The 22,795-nt window shown below is 35.0% G+C and overlaps 1 protein-coding gene across 4 annotated transcripts in view; it reads left to right on the forward strand.

Moving 5' to 3' along the window:
• The window catches only part of LOC126892724 (probable multidrug resistance-associated protein lethal(2)03659), a 117,936-nt gene that overhangs the window by 67,880 nt on the left and 27,261 nt on the right, over positions 1-22,795 (forward strand). For all 4 annotated transcript variants that reach the window (XM_050662363.1, XM_050662362.1, XM_050662361.1 and 1 more), the window contains one exon: positions 8,051-9,325. In XM_050662363.1, coding sequence (XP_050518320.1) covers positions 8,051-9,325 — 1,275 coding nt within the window. The remainder of the gene's footprint in view (positions 1-8,050; positions 9,326-22,795) is intronic.

Raw genomic sequence — 22,795 nt, forward strand, 5'->3', positions numbered from 1 at the left:
ATCATTAGATAAGATAATAAAAAAGTTGTCAAACGCAGGAACTATAAATAAAAATACAGTACAAATAATTGGATATGCGGACGATATAACCATAGTAGCAACAGATAAAAAGGCATTAAAGAAAACCTTTCAAGAAATAGAAAACGAATCCAAACTAAGAGGACTGGAAATAAATGAAAATAAAACAAAATACATGAATGTAAGTAAAAAAAAGAAGACGCAACTGACAGAAATGACAATAGACGCACACAGCTTCGAAGAGGTTGAAACATTCAAATATTTGGGAGTATTAGTCAACAGAAGAAATGAAAGTGTAGATATGAAAAGAAGAATTCAAGCAGGAAACAAAGCATTCTACAGAAATAAAAAAATTTTCAAAGATAAGAAGATAAGCCGAAATACAAAAATGAAAATCTACAAAACGACCATAAGACCAATAGTGCTATATGCTTTGGAGACATTCACATTAACAGCAAGAGAAGAAGAGCAGCTAAAAGTTTTTGAGAGAAAAATTATGAGAAAAATTCTGGGACCAAAGAGGGAAAACGAAGAGGATGCAAGGCAATGGATGAACCACGAAATACAAGAATGGATGGGTCAAGAGAACATAGTAAGAGCAACAAAAGCACAGAGAATTAGATGGTATGGACACATAATGAGAAGAGAGAAGAACAATCCGTTAAGAGTTATAACCGAATGGATACCACCAGGTACAAGAACCAGAGGCAGGCCTAAACTCAGATGGAGACAACAAGTGGAAGAAGACTTAAGAAGTATGGAAATTAGAAATATAGGAAGCAAAATCAGAGAGAGAGAAGAATGGAGAAAGGTAGTGGAAACAGCGAAGTCACACCAGCAATTGTAAAACCAAAGTCAGAATGGGATGATCCCCCACAAAAAGGATCTTCAAGTGAAAACAGCTTCAGCTTCCTCGGGAGCGTACAGCTTGTATATATATATATAGGACTTTTAGTTAGATACGAGATTTTTAGTTAGGTAGATTAGATTATTCCCCTGCTTGTAGGAGATGCATATAGGCACTAAAAGACTATATTAAAAATCCCGATAGGTTTAGTCACTGTTTTTATGTGGACACTGTTTTGTGAATGGAGAAAAGACTAAAAAGCAAGACGGAACAGAAAGTGAATTAGTGATAATAATAAACAATTTTTAGGATTAAAAAAAAAACTCTGAAACGTACCATGTTACAGTTAGTTAGCATAGTTAGGATATTTAATTTTTGAAAATAGTATTAGGCAACCATAAACATTTTGTAAAAGGGAAAGAGGAATATACCGTCAGATATTCTTCTTCTCTTCTTAGGACTTTCTTTTTTAAAAACGGCGGAGATGTGGTATATTATGAACCTCTGTATAAATCATAATTTAAATATGATGTTATTAACCTTTAGGGTATTGAACATACATAACAACAATAGCTTATAGTTTGTATCACATGTTTATTACGAGTGAACTTGAACTATATTTGTTATGGTTCAGATAGGTATAAAAACACGCTGAGCAATCAGTATGGATATAGATATACAAATAATTATTAGAAGTTAGTATGTAGTAAGGCGAGGCGCTATGAATCATTAATGTTATTGTTTAGATATTGGATACCAGTGAATAAAATATAATGTATAGTAAGACGTGTTTAGTCTTTTTAATTAATTAGAACCAGAAGGCAGTAACAACACACTATTTAATACACAGGAGACGCAAAAAACTGATTTAAAGAACCATCGAAAGAATGAGTTTGTAGAATTCTTTTTTGTGGTTCTAGCGACATCTATTGACATTTTGAACTTTTTTGTCTTGCTATGCATGCGTACCATAAATATTAATTAGATGGCGCAAAAATCTCATTTTTGCTTATTTTGGAGCTTAGGCACTTTTCATATGAGGCCGACGAAATGACCGTTATATAAACGAAACATGTCATCCGAAATTATCAAGACTATAGAAAACATGTACAGCAGAAATAACATACAGGCCAAAATTAATAACAAACTAACACAGCCAATACCAGTGGAAAGAGGCTTAAGTCAAGGAGACTCATTGAGCTTGTTGCTGTTTAACCTCATCATGGATGAAATTATTGATAAAATGAAAAACCTAAGTATAGGGTACAGAATGGATGAAGAAATTATCTCTACAGTACGCTATGCAGATGATGCCATTATTGCAGAAAGTGAAGATGACCTTCAGAGACATATAAAAATTTAAGATTTTTTTTTATGGCATAGACTTGGGTGTCATTTAGCCAGTCACAACTTTTTTTGTTTCCTGTTCATACATAAGGAAGGCAATGAGGTCCTTAGAGTTCCATAGCAAACTCTTCTACAGCTCTCTGCTCAGTTCAAAAGCTGGCCGCTATGGACTGTCCAAGTTGCTCACCACATTTTCCATTATGTATCTTCTTCTTCTTCTTCTTTTTTCATATGTACATAATATACCAAATTATCAGGATTAATAAGTTTAGAGGTTAATTTTAGTTTCACAGATAAATTTCATTAAACAATCATATATGTTCTTGCTGTTCAGAGACAATAGATAGGATACATTGAAAGGTGGAAAAACATTACATTTTATTAAATCTTGATAAAATTTAAGATAACAACAAGAAAGTTCAATATGATAATATCACCAAACAAAACAAAAAGTATGGTAATCTCTAAAGAGCCAATAATGTGCAAGCTGGAAGTGGACAGAAAAATAATTCAGCAAGAAAGAAGTATCAGCTACCTGGGAGTACTAATGCACAGTTAAATATATTATACAGAAGCAGAAGTTTCCCAACAAATAAACAAAGCCAACAGATTAGCAGGATATCTTAAACACACTATCTGGCGCAACACACAACTACGGACAGAAACAAAGGTCAAGATCTATAAGACAGTAGTTAGGCCAATTATGACTTACACTGCGGAAACAAGATCTGACACCACAAGGACAAAAAGACTGATGAAAACGTGTGAAATGAAAATATTTCGAGATATCACAGAAACATCAATATGGGACAGACAACGTAGCACAGACCTCAGGCAAAGCTGTAATATAGAGAATATAAATGACTGGACCTGAACAGAAGAAAATATGCTTATATAGCCATATAAGCAGAATGGGAGAATTAAGACTGGTAAAAATAGCACGAGACAGATTACCAAACGGCCAAATGAGATAAGAAGGCCAAGGAGAAGATGTAGTGGTAACCTGGATATCTGATGAGGAGGCATCCGAAGATGGATCTGGCGCGAACCTCTTGAGAAAGCAGGAAGAAGAAGAAGAATAATTAAAAAAAGGTTGGACGACCGGTTTCACAGCCTCAACGCAAGTGGAGTGGTGCACTCCACATTTTAGGTGCAACGTTTCCCAAATCTTTGCTCGTGGCACTTTATCAAATGATTTTTCCAGGTCTATGAACGCAAAGCACACCTTTTGTTTTTTCTGATACGACTTTGTAATTATTTGTTTTATTGTAAAGATATGGTCTTGTACGCTTCTGCCTTTTCTAAATCCGCTTTGCGTTTCACAGAGGGTAGGTTCTACTATTGCTCTTAGCTTTTTTTCAAGAATGTGTTCATATACCTTCAGAGCTGTGCTTAATAGAGTTATTTCACGATAATTTCTACAATCATTCTTGTCACCTTTTTTAAATATTGCTAATATTAATCCCATTTCCCAGTCTTTTGGTATCACTTCTTCTTTAGTTGCTTTATTCATTATCTTTAGCAGCAATTCAGTGCCCCTCGTTCCTAGGCTTTTAATAATTTCTGATGTTAATTTGTCTTGCCCTGGTGCCTTTCCTAGTTTTAGTTTTCCTATGGCTTCTTTTAATTCGTCCACTGTTATGTAGTCTTCATCGTGGCTTTGGTTTTGATGTGTAGTCGCTATTATCTCTTTCTATTTTTTCTTCTGTACCTTCCAGTAGATCTTGAAAATATTTTTTCCATCTGTTCATTATCTTCATTTCTTCCGTTAATAGTACACCATCTGAACTTTTGATTGCCTTTGAGTTGTGTGCCTTTCCTTTTCTCATTGTTTTTATGGCTTTATAAAATAGTTTTTGATTCCCCTTACTATTTTTTTCAATCTTCTCACCGAATTCCTTCCATGACTTCTCTTTCGCTAATCTAACTAGTTCATTGACTTTTATTCGTTGTTGTTTGTATTCTTCATAATTTAGCTAAAGATCACTTTGACGGTACAACACACATCGAGACCCCTCAGATAAAAGAGATATAAATATCATGAGAATCGAGAACGAATTACGTAATACCATAGATTTGTGAGAACCGACAATTCTCTGAAACACAAACTTGGTTTTAACGAATTTAAAATACAGAGTATAGCGAAAGTGTTACTAATTTGAAAATACTAGTGACCTTCGCACCGTTACAACCTGAGTATAGGGTACAGAATGAATGAAGAAATTATCCGTGTAGTACGCTTTGCAGATGATGCCATACTTATTGAAGAAAGTGAAGATGACCTTCAGAGACTTATATATCAATTTAAGATAACAGCAAGATTGTTCAACATGATAATATCACCAAATAAAACAAAAAGTATGGTAATCTCTATAGATCCAATAAGGTGCAAGCTGGAAGTGGACAGAAAAATAATTCAGCAAGAAAGAAGTATCAGCTACCTGGGAGTACTAGTGATAGATGCACTCCTAGTACTAGATGCACAGTTAAATCTATTATCCAGAAGCAGAAGTTTCTCAACAAATAAACAAAGCCAACAGATTAGCAGGATTATCTAAAACACATTATCTGGCGCCACACACATCTACGGACAGAAACAAAGGCCAAGATCTATAGGACAGTAGTTAGGCCAATTATGACTTACACTGCGGAAACAAGACCTGCCACCACAAGGACAAAAAGACTGATGAAAACGTGTGAAATGAAAATATTTCGAGATATCACAGAAACATCAATATGGGACAGACAACGTAGCACAGACCTCAGGCAAAGCTGTAATATAGAGAATATAAATAACTGGACACTGAAAAGAAAAAAATATGCTTATATAGCCATATAAGCAGAATGGGAGAAGGTAGACTGGTAAAAATATCACGAGACAGATTAACAAACGGCCGAACGAGATAAGAAGGCCAAGGAGGAGATGGAGTGGTAACCTGGAGGAGGCATCCGAAGATGGATCTGGTGCGAACCTCTTGAGAAAGCAGGAAGAAGAAGAAGAATAATTAAAAAAAGGTTGGACGACCGGTTTCGCAGTTTACCAATTATACAACATCTTAGACCCAGAATAAACTAAGGATATCAGTTCAATATTCAATGAAGCATTTTAAAAGCTTGTACTGAGCCGGGGAGCACGGAAGGAGCTCCACGTAGGTGATATTATAAGAAAAAAAAATGTCACTGGCTCTCCCTCGAAACGCCCCTCGGGAGGCTAATCCTTCCACCACTGGATCCGAACAAACAAACCAGAACCAACGGCTCTCCTCAGGGTTCTCTTGGGTATTACTTGTAATAAACAGGAAGTTTTGTCTGAACTGTGGAAAATTCACAAATGTGATATATTAGGTTTGTTCTAGCAAACAGTCAAACTAGTCAGAAACCGTCAGCAAACAGTTGTTCAGTGAGAGAACATAATACAGTCACCAGTGCTATCCCCTATACTCGCGCTGGTCCGCTATTCGCTGATGGTTTCAAACCGTTTGAGACTGATGCTAGAACAAACCTATTTTGTATACAAGAGACTCGCCGTGACATATCAGTACATAGACCTAGCGTTGAGGGAATTCAGCTTATCATTGAACATCCAAGTGCAAAACACGAAAGTGCCATCTTAGTGAGGAGAGAAATTGATGTAACATCAGCTGGAAAAACATACTACAACGACATTGAAATTCTGATCGTCGAAATAAGAGCCTGCACAGTGACATCTGTGTATAAACCACCCTTGAGAGACTTTGTTTTCTCCCCTCCAAAAAATTTAGCTTCTCAAAAACCAGATTCATTCTCGGGGATTTTAATAGTCATAATGTTCATTGGGGCTACGCTTCAACTGATAAAAATGGAGATCTTGTGGAATCTTGGGCTGAACAAAACGACCTGGCACTGCTGCATGACCCAAAACTGTCCTATTCGTTCCAAAGCAAAATATGGAAGAAAGATTACAACCCGGATGCCACCTTCATCAGCATGTCTTTAGAGGACCGTTGCGTTACAACGGTATATAAGCCTATACCAAAGACACAACATAGGCCCGTGGGAATAACTGTATACAGCGCTATAAAAGCTCTCAAGGTACCTTTCAAACGAAGGTTTAATTTCAAAAAAGCGAACTGGGAAAAATATACTGATGAATTGGAAGCACAAGGGAAAAACTTAGTCCCGATCCCCAAAAACTATGATGTCAAACTATGATGTGTTCATCAAACTTGTGAAACGAACCTCATGTAAATACATACCCAGAGGATGTCAACAACATTACATATCTCGTCTGATCGACGAAGCAAAATACGTTATGACAAAATACACCGAAGAATATAGTAAAGACCTATTTAGCGAAGTTACGGCAGAGATAGGGGAGATACTGCAGCAAATACTAAGCGCCTCCAGACAAGAACGGTAGAACGAGACATTACGTAAAATGGATATGACGCACAGTAGTAAGCAGGCTTGGAATATGATTAAAAAACTTAACGGTGATCCCAAAGAAATGAAAAAGCCATGTGCAATAACGCCAAATCAGATAGCCCACCAACTGCTTTTGAATGGCAAAGCAAACCATCGTTGCAAAACGTCAAAGATTATAAGAACTCAAGAACAGGAAAGAACTCTCTTGCGAAACCCATTTACCATCGAAGAGCTCAAAAATGGTATGGACTGTATGAAAAATGGAAAATCACCTGGGGTGGACAAAATTCTAACAGAGCAGATAAAACACTTCGGACCAAAAGCGAGACAATAGGTGCTCGATCTATTTAACATCTGTCGCTCTACCTACCAGATTCCAAAACTTTGGCGTACATCAAATGTAGTAGCCCTTCTGAAACCTGGGAAAGACCCTGAACTACCGAGTAGCTACCGTCCAATATCTCTCCTATGCCATTGTATAAATTGTATAAACCGCTCATTTTGAACCGCATCCAGGAAAAATTAGATGCAAAACTAATCCCACGACAAGCAGGCTTCAGACCAGGTAAATCATGCACAGGCCAAGTGCTGAACCTAACAGAGTACATAGGGGAGGCATTTGAAAAGAAATAGATAGTGGGAGTGGCCTTGATAGACTTCACAGCGGCCTATGATACGAGAAACCACAGGACCTTGCTAACTATAATCTATAACACTGTGCTTGTTTATAACCTGGTAAATATCATTAGATCACTTTTATGTAATAGACGCTTCTACGTTGTGCTAAATGAAAAGAACAGCAGATGCAGAAACCAAAAAATGGCCTACCTCAAGGAAGCGTTCTGGCGCCGTCCCTATTTAACATCTACACCAACGACCAACCAATACACCCCCAGACTGAGAGTTTTGTTTACGATCTTGGTATCGCCGTAAAGGGGAAAACACTCACACAAGTAGAGTCGACAATGGAAGAGGCTTTGAACATGATGCCAACTTACTACAAACAAAACTCATTAAAGCCAAACGTAATATAATTAAACGTAGTAAAGGATTGTGAGTAGTGGACTTATTTCCCTTACATTACATGAATGTGTGCTAACATTAGCGACCTTTTCATCATCATTTCGAGATGTTTATATTTGGTGTCGAAACAATTGTAAGTATATGTAAATTGCTATTTTTGGGAATCACTCACAAATGGACTAATATTTTATTTACAGCTTAATTTTATTACTTCTCAAAATATACAAAGAAATACGTAAAATTGTTCTGAAGCTATTTGTGGTATCTTTAATCAATTTAATATTTTTGTTGCGAAAAAGTCGCAATTTACATTGAAATTAAGTTTATTTGACTCGATTTCCACTTCGGAAATTGTTTCCGATGTTTTTTTATTTTACGAATTTTAATAATTTTCTTTATTTAATGTTTTAGGAATGAAATAAAATTCATTAGGAAAACATCCGTAATCCGTGGAATTCTAATTTCCATAGCTATGACTTTAAATGATATAGCTGTTGCCATATGCCTGGTGACATATGTATTGACAGGAAATCCCCTAACAGCTTCATATGCGTTTACAGTTACTTCATATTATCGTCTCATGGGCAGCCTTACTTACTTCTTACCCATGGCCGTTTCTCAAGGCTCCGAAATGTGGATATCCATGAAGAGAATCGAGAAATTTTTGCAATATGATGAACTTAACATTGAAAATCTTAAAAATTCACTGAATGGTAAACAAAACGGTAAACAAGACTTACAAGTGTTAACTGGATCTGATAAGGGAAGCATTCATATTAAAAAGGCGTCTGCTAAATGGTTGAAGTCACAATACGAGAACAATTTAGAGAACATTGACATGGATGTGGCAGCTGGTAGTGTAGCTGCTGTTGTTGGATCCGTAGGAAGCGGAAAGACAACTTTGTTGCACATAATTATGAAAGAGCTCGAATTAGAAAGTGGATCTGTTAATGTCACTGGAAAAATTTCGTATGCTTCTCAAGAGCCTTGGTTATTTGGAGGTAGTATTAGGCAAAATATCCTATTTGGAGAAACATATGACCAACTCAAATACAACGAAGTAGTTCGTGTATGTGCACTAGAAAGGGACTTTACTCTATTCCCTTATGGTGATCGAACCTTAGCGGGTGAACGAGGTGTTACCTTAAGTGGAGGACAAAGAGCTAGAATAAACTTAGCTAGGGCAGTTTACAAAGACGCTGATATCTACTTACTAGATGATCCTTTATCCGCTGTGGATACACACGTTGGTAAACATATATTTGAAGAATGTATTTGTGAATACCTTGGAAGCAAGTGCGTCGTACTGGTCACTCATCAACTACAGTATTTAAAAAGTATTCAGAATATATATTTATTAAAAAATGGACAAATAGCTGTCTCCGGGTCCTATAATAATATAAAAGATTCTAATACACATTATAGTGAACTGTTGCATGATATAGAAGAGGAGGAAGAAGAGATAAGAAGGAAGTCTAAGGTTGTTCAAACAAAAGAAGAAGAAGCTGAAGGAGAAGCAGGTCCTGTATTACAAAGAGAAGGTAAAAGTACAGGAATTATTTCTGGACGTGTTTATCGAAAGTATGCTCAAGCTGGTGGACATATCTTTAAGGCTTTTTCTATATTATTCCTCTTTATACTTAGCCAAGCTTTGTTAAGCGTATGTCAATATTTTGTTACTTTCTGGTAAGTACTTTAATAATTAAGATAGCAAATAGTTTGAATAAGCTCTACTACACTTTTCAAAATTTTTCTGATATCGGTATAAATTTGTAATGATTTTCACATCCTTATCATGTATTGCTGTGTTCCGTAATTATTCCGTAAACATATTATACAGGGTGTCCCGAAAAGATTGGTCATAAATTATATCACAGTTTCTGGGGTCAAAAAAGGGTTCATGGGACCTCATTTACCTATATACAATAGTGCACACAAAAAAAGTTACAGCCCTTTGAACTTACAAAATGAAAATCAATTTTTTTTCCTATATCGAAAACTCTTAGAGATTTTTGATTAAAAATGGGCATGTGGCATTCTTATGGCAGCAACATCTTAAAAGAAATTAAAGTGAAATTTGTGCACTCCATAAAAATTTTATGGGGGTTCTGTTCTTTTAAATCCCACCAAACTTTTGTGTACGTTCCAATTAAATTATTATTGTGGCACCATTAGTTAACCACAATGTTTTTAATACTTTTTTGCCTCTTAGTACTTTTTCGAAAAGCCAGTGTATATCGACATATTTTGAATATTTGTCGAATCCACCACATACCTGTATATGGTTAAGTACGATTATAGAGACCTGTTAATAATCTGAAAATTTATTTATAATTTACATTTCGTCGGCTTAGGGACACAAAAATGTAACTACATTTTTTCCATTTTGAGATATCTACACCACTGAACTTACTTACTTATTGAGTTTTTTTGAGTGACACAAAATTGTATTTCTCCGAACACCTTAAACCCCAGTCAGGAGTTTTCGTAACTACATTTCTTAGCAATCTGTAAGTGTCACAGAAATGTAAGTGGTCTTACATTTCTGTGATACTATGTTTTGGCTGATGATACTGAGTTACATTTTTGTGGCATAAATTTTATTGCACTGAATGGTGGTTGTAGGTAGCAACAATGGATTTATTAATTTTTTTCGTATATTTGGCAGCGTGGTCTGTTGCATTTCGTGGACTATTACAACTGTGAAGGCGTAAAAAAGTGAATAAGTTGATACATAATTTCATCGGCTTAGGGGGACACAAAATTGTATCACAGAAATGACTACTCTTCAGCAGAGCGTATCACAATCAATCAGGTGTGCAAAGTGATTGACACAATTAAAATTAATGTTTGAAAATGTTTTCAAAGTTGATGTTTATTAAAAAAAATAAATAAAAAAACTGTTTATCGGTTCTATCAGTATCTAAAAGTCGATTACTTTTATTTTGTGATTTTAAATAAAGTTATAAAATTAATTATGATAATTACTTTTATTAATATTATTAGAAAATTGGGTAACCCTCAGTTGTAAAATTAGATTATAATACTATAGGACCAAAGAATTACCAATAAATTACTGATCCCAACAGTAAGTGTCTATAATAATAGACGTTTCATTTAGAGACACAAAAATGTATCTCCACCACTTTTTATCTAAATGTTATTATTTTCAGGACACAATTTATCCATTGTTGGGTATGATTGTATTTTACCTTAAAGTAAACATTTCTAAGATTAATAATTCGGAACAAAAAATTTGAGAATAAACTACAGATCACTACAAAATGCAAATCACTTTTTTAAAAACCTTAAATAAGCTCTGCTGAAAAGTAGTCATTTCTGAGATACAATTTTGTGTCCCTAAGCCGACGATTTTTAGGTATATTTTGAAAAAGAAGCCACATCTCGATAAAAGATGACTTGTCAAAAAAACACTAGGAGGCAAAAAAGTTTTAAAAACACTGTGTTTAACTAATGGTACCACGATAATAGTTTAATTGGAACGTACACAAACATTTGGGGGGTTTAAAGGAACAAAACCTCCATACAATTTTTATGTAAATATATTAAAAAAGCTGTATCTTGATAAAAACTTGGTTATCGAAAAAATATTAAGAGGCAAAAGAGTTTTAAAAACGTTGTGTCTAACTAATGCTACCACAATAATGAATTAATTGGAACGTACACAAAAGTTTGGGGGGTTTAAGGGAACAAAACCCCCAAAAAATCTTTATGGGGTGGACAAACTTCACTATAATTTTGTTTTAAGATGAACCTGCCATAAGAATGATACATATCTATTTAAAAAAACATCTCTAATAGTTTTCGATATATTAAAAAAAATCGATTTTTATTCTGTAACTTCAAAGGGCTGTAACTTTTTTTATGAGCACATTTGTACTAAGATAAGTTAGGTTTAATCGAACTATTTTTGACCCCAGAATATGTGATGTAATTTATGACCAATCTTTTCGGGACTCCCTGTATATGTGCAAGCTTTCTGTATATGTTGTTCTGAAGCTATTTCCTTGTGGCATTTTTATAATTACGTATTTTTTATGGGAAATAAGCCACAATTTTACTAAAAAATGAATTTATTAACGTTTCGAAGCCCAAATCGGGTTTCGTTGTCAAAATATAAAATACTATTAATATAAAACAAACATGTTGTTGCTAAGTAAAAAAATTCTTCTAATAATTTATTTAATCTGACTCATTTATATTGGCAATTCAGATGTATATTATACATTTTAAAGTAGAAGACTTTAAAATGATATTGCCAATATTTATGAGTTGCGTTCCTGGGACGACTTTACTAAAAGATAGTTCATTCGATTACATGAAATCAATCCCAACTCAAGAATATCCGTCGCAAAAAAATCATAGCATGTGATCTGTCTTCAAAAAGACAACCAAATGCAACGATGACAGTAAAATTCTCGCGTTAGAGATTCCATAGTAAATCACGAGGGAAAACCAGGAAAAAACCTCGTGATACTATCCCGACATCGTAAGTATTTGGTCTTACATTTAATCTACCTTCAAAAAACTAATACCAAATTCTGACTTTAATATGTTTAAATTATAAATAATATTAATATTACATAGATATACAATAAGTAATACTAAAATATAAAATTTGTACTAACTCGATATGTTATTTACTTACTAATCGTGGTATTTTCTTTCTATTGACTTCCTCTTTCAGTATGGGTAACCACATCCTACTGCATTCTACCGAGGAATTTGCGACACAATTGGTTTCATTTAGCATAACTAGAGCCGCTTCTTTGATTTTTCTCTTTTTACTATCTGATTCTTTCAGGACTAGACTTGAATCTCTCCACTGAACTCTATGTTCATTATCCCATGCGTGTTGACATATCTGAGATCTATCAAATTCTCTGTTTTTAATATAAGACTGATGTTAACTTATTCTAACGTTTAATGGTCTTGATGTTTCACCTAAATAAAATTGTTCGCATTCACAAGGTATTCTATAAATGCAATTCTTTGTTCTTTCTTGTTCATTGTTAGGTTTAGTTTTAGATAGAATAGATCTCAATGTGTTTGTTGTTTTGAATGTTGTTGAAATGTTGAATTTATTTCCTATCGTTTTAAATAAGGAATTGACAAGATTAGATCGAATGGAACAGAACAACTTAGAATGGGATCCTACAACATTCACAAGAAATAATACGAGGAAAATAACAATACCATATATAAAAGGACTATCCGAGAAACTTAAAACGATAGGAAATAAATTCAACATTTCAACAACATTCAAAACAAAAAACACATTGAGATCTATTCTATCTAAAACTAAACCTAACAATGAACAAGAAAGAACAAAGAATTGCATTTATAGAATATCTTGTGAATGCGAACAATTTTATTTAGGTGAAACATCAAGACCATTAAACGTTAGAATAAGTGAACATCAGTCTTATATTAAAAACAGAGAATTTGATAGATCTCAGATATGTCAACACGCATGGGATAATGAACATAGAGTTCAGTGGAGAGATTCAAGTATAGTCCTGAAAGAATCAGATAGTAAAAAGAGAAAAATCAAAGAAGCGGCTCTAATTATGCTAAATGAAACCAATTGTGTCGCAAATTCCTCGGTAGAATGCAGTAGGATGTGGTTACCCATACTGAAAGAGGAAATCAATAGAAAGAAAATACCACGATTAGTAAGTAAATAACATATCGAGTTAGTACAAATTTTATATTTTAGTATTACTTATTGTATATCTATGTAATATTAATATTATTTATAATTTAAACATATTAAAGTCAGAATTTGGTATTAGTTTTTTGAAGGTAGATTAAATGTAAGACCAAATACTTACGATGTCGGGATAGTATCACGAGGTTTTTTCCTGGTTTTCCCTCGTGATTTACTATGGAATCTCTAACGCGAGAATTTTACTGTCATCGTTGCATTTGGTTGTCTTTTTAAAGACAGATCACATGCTATGATTTTTTTGCGACGGATATTCTTGAGTTGGGATTGATTTCATGTAATCGAATGAACTATCTTTTAGTAAAGTCGTCCCAGGAACGCAACTCATAAATATTGGCAATATCATTTTAAAGTCTTCTACTTTAAAATGTATAATATACATCTGAATTGCCAATATAAATGAGTCAGATTAAATAAATTATTAGAAGAATTTTTTTACTTAGCAAAAACATGTTTGTTTTATTTTAATAGTGTTTTATATTTTGACAACGAAACCCGATTTGGGCTTCGAAACGTTAATAAATTCACTTTCTGTATAGTATTTTGTTCAAGGCTTTCTTAAAGACAACTACATAGATATATGAATACGTCACAGTTGACATCTTGCGACCATTGTATGAGTATTTTGTACAGTAAATAATGCCTCTTTAGTTCCAAGCCTCTTCTATGTTCCAATTGGTTTTGGATTATTATAAAATATAGTCTAGTTCTTTCTTTCTGTATAACTCGCAGGAAGACTATGGAGACATATCGTCGTCGTTACGGCAAAAGTCACTAAGTCCAAAATAAAAAATCTGAGAAAACGAACATTTAGTGACTTCTGCCTGAAAACAAAATGGTAATTTTGGACTTATGCATATTCTGTGACTTAGACAACCAACTCTACGTACTTTCTAGGACTTCGTTATTTCTGCCAGACTATAAAAATTGATAGTGTGAATCAATTAGGATACTTAACTCAATTTTTACAAAAGTGGATTTAGTGAGTTTTGCCTTAATGACAACGATATGGTTCATCAAGCCGTTCATTTAATATAGGTTCAGCCGTTCATTTCATTGCGTTCGGTTTTTTGGGTTTTGGGGTCAATTAAGATATTACCCGTTCTTTTGGAATTTACTCAGTACATTTCATTAAATTTTCTACATTGTGGTTTTCTGTTAGTCTTACGATTTATGTAGTCATTTCATCTGTTACCATGGCTTTATAATTTTTTATACGTTTTAGCGATTTTTCCATTTCTCCTTTGGTAATTGTAGAAACGTTTCTACTTCTTCTTCTTTACGTGCCATCTCCGCGACGAAGGTTGGCAATCATCATTGCTATTCTCACTTTCGACACTACAGCCAGAAAGAGTTCAGTTGAGCTGCATCCAAACCATTCTCTGAGATTTCTCAGCCAGGACATTTTTCTCCTACCTATGCTGCGCCTTCCTTGAATCTTTCCCTGCATAATTAATTTTAGGAGTTCATATCTGTCACCACGTGTTATATGACCCAAGTATTGTGAAGTTTTCTTATTTTGATGGAATCCAGTATCCCCTGCTCTTCTGTATTCTCTGACGTTTCTACCTCTTGGTTCTATTCTCTCCATTCTTGCGTTCATTCTATCGTCATGTTCAAATTTTTCTTTTATATATTCTCCCTATCTATTTATTTTATCGTATCCCTATCAATTTATTTGTAGTATTTGTCAATTATGCTTTAAATATCTCCTTTTTTATATATGGCAGCTGTTTGTTTAATTTTCCTGTATATGTTAAAGTTAGTAACTCTCATGTTAGTTTGCTAATACTTATTTCTATATCTGCATATTTTTATGATAGCCAAAGTTTCTTGGCTCCTTTGATTTTTTGTTTGATTGTTTTAACTACATTTTTGTATTGTTGTTCGTTTTATTCTTGTATCTCTTCCTTTCGGATATCAATGATCATATTTCTTCTGTTATCCTTTGCTCGCCTTTAAGGGATGTATCGCTCTCTTGTATTTCTACTTTCTGGAATTTGTTGTGTATTTGTTCTTTGATCCGTTGGCAGAGATTGGTTTCCTTACGTCATCATCATATCATCATCATTCTCTTTGCCTTATCCCTATGCGGGGTCGGCTTCCCTAATTGCATTTCTCCACGCAATTCTATCTTGGGTCATATCAATGTTAATCCCCTTTACCAACATTCCCTGCCTTATCGTCTCCCCCCAGGTCTTCTTTGGTCTTCCAGTCCTTCCAGGAATCTGCACTTCAGCTATTCTTCGTATTGGGTGATTAACGTCTCGACGTTGAACATGACCAAACCATCTTAACATAGGCTCTCATTTTGGCATCAATTGGTGCCACACCTAGACTTCCCCTAATATACTCATTTCTAATTTTATCCTTGTTTGTCAATCCACTCATCCATCTAAGCATTCTCATTTCCGCCACATGCATTCGTTGTTCCTCTTTCTTTTTCACTGCCCAACATTCAGTTCCGTGCATCGTAGCCGGTCTTATGGCTATTTTATAGAATTTTCCCTTCAGCTTTATTGGAATTTTTCTGTCACACAACACACCACTCGCTTCTTTCCACTTCATCCATCCATCCCTAATTCTACTGCATGCATCTCCATCTATTTCTCTATTACTCTGTAATACCGATCCTAGGTACTTAAAACTATTGCTTTTCACAATAATTTCACCATCCAAAGATACCATTTTATTTGTAGTAACTCCATCTTTAAATGAACATTCCAAATACTCTGTTTTTGTCCTACAAAGTTTTAAACCTTTTTCCTCCAGAGCTTGTCACCACTGTTCCAGTTTTTGTTTTAAGTCTCTTTCACTATTTCCTATTAACACTACATCACCAGCATACATTAGGCACCATGGAATACTACCCTGTAGTTTCGCTGTTATCTGGTCCAAAACTAATGAGAATAAATAAGGACTAAGCACCGAGCCTTGGTGTAATCCTACTTTCACCTGAAATTTATCAGTCTCTCCCACACCTGTTCTAACACTAGTCCTTACTCCCTCATACATATCTCTCACAATCTTTACATATTCGCCAGGGACTCCTTTCTTATTGAGTGCCCACCACAGAATCTCTCGAGGAACTCTATCATATGCTTTCTCAAGATCAATGAATACCATATGAGCGTTGGTCTCTTTATTCCTCTATTTTTCCATCAATTGCCTTACAATGAAAATTGCATCTGTTGTTGATCTGCTCTGCATAAAGCCAAATTGATTATCGGATATATCGGTTTCTTCACGTATCCGTCTATCAATTACTCTCTCCCATATTTTCATGGTGTGGCTAAGTAGTTTTATAGCCCTGTAGTTTGTGCATTGTTGTATGTCTCCTTTGTTTTTGTAGACAAGTACTAGGCATTTGTCCAACTTCCATAATTCTATTAAATAGACCCACTAGCCAACTTATTCCTGTCTCTCCCAATGCTCTCCATACTTCCACAGGAATATCATCTGGTCCGACAGCTTTTCCTTTCTTTATTTTTTGAAGTGCTTGAGCCACTTCCTCGTTTGTTATTCTGGTAACCATTGCTGTTACTGTCTCCGTTAACTCCACAGGCTGTCTGTCAAATTCTTCATTTAATAAACTGTCAAGATACTTTCTCCATCTCTTTTTGACATTCTTTTCGTGAATGAGTACTTTATTATTTTTATCTCGGATACATCTAATCTGATTAAAATCTCTTGCTTTCTTTGCTCTCTGTTTGGCTATTTTATATATCTTTGCTTCGCCTTCCCTGGTATCAAGTTTATCGTATAGGTTTGAATACGCTTTTGCTTTAGCTTTTGCTACTGCTACTTTCGCTTCCTTTTAGGCGACCATATAGTTTTGAAGATCTATGTCCGATCTGGTTTCTTGCCACTTTTTATGTAATTTTCTCTTCTCTTTTATTTTTCCTTGTACTTCATTTGACCACCACCAAGTCTCTCTATCCTCAAACTTCTTTCCTGACGTTTTCCCAAGTATTTCAATAGCCGTCTCCCGTCTCTCTAATAATATTGGCCATTTTTCTCCAAATTGTGTTAGGGCTTCTTTTCATGTTCCAACATATTTTTTCTACTATTCTTTCCCTGAATAGACCTTCCTTCTCATCTTTTAGCATCCACCACTTGATTTTTTGTTTAGTTTCGCTTTTTACTTCGATGTCCAGAACAAGCAGCTTATGTTGTTGGCTTACTGTCTCACTAACTATTACCTTGCAGTCCTTGCATTCACGTATGTCTTCTTTCCTTATCATGAAGTAGTGTATTTGGGATTGATGTTGTCCACTTTTGTAGGTAATAAGTTGAGCTTCTCTCTTTTTAAAGAATGTGTTAACAATCGCCATATCCAATGATGTTGCTAATTCTAGCATATCATCTCCAGCTTCATTTATAGTTCCAAAGCCTAATCCCCCATGTATTGTTTCATATCCTGTCTTAGCTTGGCCCACATGTGCATTGAAATCACCTCCTATTATAACTTTCTCCTCTGCTGGAATATCACTCAGTACGTCTCCTAATTGGTCATAGAAAGCTTTTCTTTCATTCTCACCCAGACCTGTTTGAGGAGTATACACACACACACAACATTCAATACCTCTTTATCAATTACAAATTTCACTGACATCATTCTATCACTCGTTCTTACAACTTCTACTACGTTACCTTTCATTTCACTATCAGCAATTATACCTCCATTTCTAGTATTACTACTCCCTACATACAACAATTTATATCCATCACCTAGTTCTTTTGCCCTTTGTCCTTTCCACCTAGTTTCTTGAATACAAGCAATTTGAACTCTTCTTCGTTTGAGCGCATCCACTAACTCCAGACTCTTACCTGTAAGACTACCAAGATTCCAAGACCCTATCCTGATTTTTCTAAACTGAAATGGTGTTCTCCCTGAGGTAGTCCTCACCCGGAGATCAGAACGGAGGCTCATTTTACTTCCGGAACATTTTACCTCAGGAGATGCCATCATTTCAGTATAAGTTTTTATTGCGATTGGAGAAGGTTTTTTCATTATTATGGCCTGAAAAGATTTTTGGATATTTGATGCCTGAATGCCTTTTCTATCAGCACCATACCCTGCCCTGCATGTTTAGCCAATACACCACCAATGCAACCAAAGTGCAGTATTACCCCACACCCGCCTGCATTTTTCTGTATAGGCCAGGATCCCTACTGTAAGGACTGCCCTATAAGCCAATGTGTTGTTGCCCGTATCCCGCCACTAGGAGGCACGTACTTTATTCGGGATATTGGTTTTCTTATGTCAATTCTAGGTATTTTGGTGGCTGTTTTTTTGATTTCTTTCGGTGTTTTGCTATTATACAGTGATGAGCGCTCTAATAACCGGCAAAATAGCGCAAAAGATGGAAAACATAATACATTGCAAAACAAAAAGAGATGAAACTAATGGAGATGGAAATGATCGTTATAAACTTATAAATTAACATTACATTACATACTTAGTTTCCCACCTTTAGACGTATCAGAGGAGTATGACAACTGTCACTGTGACAGTAGAATTTTATAAAATACTCCTGTCACAGACGTCTAAAGGTGGGAAACTATGTATGTAATGTAATGTTAATTTATACGTTTATAACGATCATTTCCACATTCACTAGTTTCATCTCTTTTTGTTTCGCAATGTATTATGTTTTCCATCTTTTGCGCTATTTTGCCGGTTATTATCGCGCTCATCACTGTATTTGGTATTATAAGATCTGTCTATTTTTTTCTATTGTCCTTTTATGGACATAGGCCTCTCCCAACTCCTTCCATCGATTTCTATCCTGAGTAACATACTTCCAATTTGTTCCTGCTATTGTTTTATGTCATCAACCCATCTCATTTGTGGTCTCTCTTGGTCGTCTACCTTAGCAAGGTCTCCAATATTGTATTGTGGCATTCCAGCGTTGGTATTTTTGTCTATGTAGCGGTGTGTATAATGACGTTTTTATTGCACGGCATGGTGTTCAATCTCAGAAGTGCAATTCTGTTCGTTATTGTGTTATCGATATAAACTCTGACTGATCTTTCGGTTTAACAACTCGAATTACTTCGTACTTTATAAATAGGCTAATGCTTGTTTTACTTCGGTTTTTAGCCTCAATTAACGTTGTCTGACGATCTTTTCTTGGGTCGTCCAAATGATCTTCCATTTGGCAATTTTTCTCTTGTTATTTGTACTATTCTATTTTTTGTCATTTTTTCTATATGTTGATTCCATTCTATTTTTCTTCTTTTGGTACACATGTTTATTTCCTCTATACCACAGCTCGTGATATTTCCTCACTTCTTACTATGTATTTTACAGTTTGGTTTGTTATTTTTCATAAAACCTTCATTTCTGTTGTTTCCAGCAGACATTGTGTTTTCGCCGTATCTGCACTTGTTTCCGCTGTGTACGTCATTATCCGTCTTATTTTTGATTTATATATCCTGGTTTTCGTTTCCGCTGTACGATATTTGTTTCTCCAAATTGTGTTGTTGAGTCGTCCTGTTGCTCTGTTCGCCATGTTTATTTGTTTTTTGTAATTCTTCTTCCACTTTTACGTAGCTTGATAATTTTATTCCAAAGTATTCCGTTTCCAGCACTTGTTCTATTATTTTGTAATTTCTCAATGGTTTTTGCTAAATCCAGTGATATTCCCTTTTCATATATAGACCTGGGCGCATCTGTAAAAATATTAGTACATTTGGACGTTGAGAGGTCACTCAAATTTTTTTGCAGAAATTGCTTGAAAATAACTCAAATAATAATACTTGAGTTATCTTCCCTCTCAAAAAGGTCCGGAACATTGTTTAAATATTTAAAATGTCAAAAAATGAAGGAAAAATTCGATTTTTTTCTTCGTTTTTTGATTATAACTTTAAAAGTATTCATTTTCGAGAAAAGTTGTATTAACATAAAAGTTGCGTAATTAAATTTGCTACAATATAGAATTGGTTAAAATTTTAAAAAATAGTCACCCTTGTTGCAAAATAGCAATCATTGCGAAAAAACCATACAAAAACAAGTATTCGCATTTTACGTTTCTCAACCATTTATGCTACACTTAGGAACTTCATATTTCACCCAGAAAAACTTTAGAATACAGTAAAACAATACTGTAAATTGAACACCGGCCCTGACAAGTTATGGTAAAGTTGTAGTGATATTGTACTCCTAGTTTTTACTAAAAACAAGTGGTATTATTAAATAGTTTTTTAAAACTAAAGTGTTTATCTACTAGATACTACTACGTAAGTCATCTATACGTAATTATTAGTTTATTATTGTGAAAAGAAAACGTCAAATAAGAAAAATACACCAACGTACAATCATTTTGTGAGGTTAGCTAGCATGCGGTTGGTTTGTCACTTACCAGAGTCGGACTTAAGCTTTCGCCACCGCAGCTTAAAATGTCTTCACACAATGTAAACACACCTTCAGATCTAACCAGTCCAGTAAATCAACGTTCAAATATCACAAACAGTTATGCTTCAGCCGCTTCACAGTCTTTTCCGAGTAAGACCCAAGCAATTGTATTTAGTTGTATCGATATGCTAAACTGCAGGATTATTTAATTCTTTGGGCACAATCATCAACCCAAAAAATATTATATTTTCATCTAGATTATCTCATAATAGAATCTGCATGTATTTAGCAAACAAAACCGTAGTAGATAATTTCATGACACAACATGGCTCTATAAAAGTACTCGGCGAAGTTGTAACAGCACGGAGACTTGTCTCTCCAGCAGAAAGACTAGTCTTGTCTGGTGTATGCCCGTCAATTCCTCATCAAGTATTAGTTGAAGAATTACAGAATATCGGTTTAAAGCTTATTTCCCCAATAACATTTCTGAAAATTAGCTCCACTCTTCCCGAATATAGTCACATACTGAGTTTTCGGAGGCAAGTTTATGTAAGCCCTATAACATCAGCAATTCCAGATTCTATTCTAATAAATTTTGACCAAACACCTCACCGCATATTTTTGTCACAAGGTACACTCACCTGCTTTATTTGCAAAAATACAGGACACATATCATCCCAATGCAATAACAGTTCAGTAACGGAATCAACTCATATTGAGTCAAACAATGAAGTACCAAATCCAACAGATCCAACAAGTATATTACACAAGGTACCAAACACTCAGCAGTCATCAAGTTATCCATTATCAAATCCGAGCATATCACCTACACCTACAAATCTTCACGACCAAGAAATTACTAATACTCCTACTCATAGCAACACTTTCAATCAACCTCATTCAGCGGCAATACCGTTTTCACAAACTTCGGAGGCAAGACCCTCCAATCTATCAGCACCTTTTCCATTAGATACAACTGCAGAAAACTCTAATAAAACTGATACATCACCACAATTTTCTGAAACAACCATTTCAACCAATCTTACAAATAAAACCTCAAGCTCGACTTCTGCCACTACCAATGAGTTTGCTCCAGTACCTCCAAATGTAATAAAGCCACAGCATCTAAGTGAAAACTCTAATAGCACTTGCGAAAACGCAAGTTCTTCCATAAAACGCAGTATTGGTGAGATCGATACGCCTCCTTCAGACTCAGCAATTTCATCACAAAATCTGTTTGCAAAACCCAAATCATCTAAACCAAAAAAACCGCGCTCATCTAAAGTCCCATCTACACGGGTAACTCTTGAAAATTTTATTGATAATCATACCCCACCATTCGTTTTAAATTACCACCAATTGTCTTTACTTATTGATAATGTCCAAGGCTCCCCCGACACTATTAGCGTCGTTAAAACATTTACAACTGATATGGCTGGTTTACTCTATCTTTTACAAAGCAGCTATCAATATGCAAATGATAGATCTACAAAAACCAAGTTTACAAAACTTCAAAAGAAACTACACAACTATTTAGGGAATGAGATTTCTGACTTAGACAGTGACTCTTCTGTAGACAATTGTTCAGTATCATCTAAATCCGAATCTGTTAACAACATTCAACGCGATACTTCAATGGAACATTGATAGATTTTTCCATCGTCTCCCTATGCTACAGCTTCTTTTATCTGAATATTCTCCAGATATTATTTGTCTACAGGAGACAAACTTAAAGACCAATCAGTTGTACAATTCAAAACATTTCACTTGTTTACCCCCAGCATGTAACACATATTCAGCTGAACTCTACGCCATATACCGCGCTGTGAAACTTCTTAACGAGTTTACACTCACAAAAGCCCTGATCATAACAGATTCCCTTAGCTCTCTAAACTCATTAATACATATTTTTCCGAAACATCCTTTTGAAAAGTTGCTACAATACCAGCTTTCCCAAGCTCATGAACATGGAAGAAGCGTACAATTTTTATGGGTTCCCTCACACGTCGGAATAATAGGAAATGAAGAAGGTGACAGGACCGCACGA

This window comes from Diabrotica virgifera, chromosome 9 (assembly GCF_917563875.1).
Source record: "Diabrotica virgifera virgifera chromosome 9, PGI_DIABVI_V3a".
NCBI lineage: Eukaryota > Metazoa > Arthropoda > Insecta > Coleoptera > Chrysomelidae > Diabrotica > Diabrotica virgifera.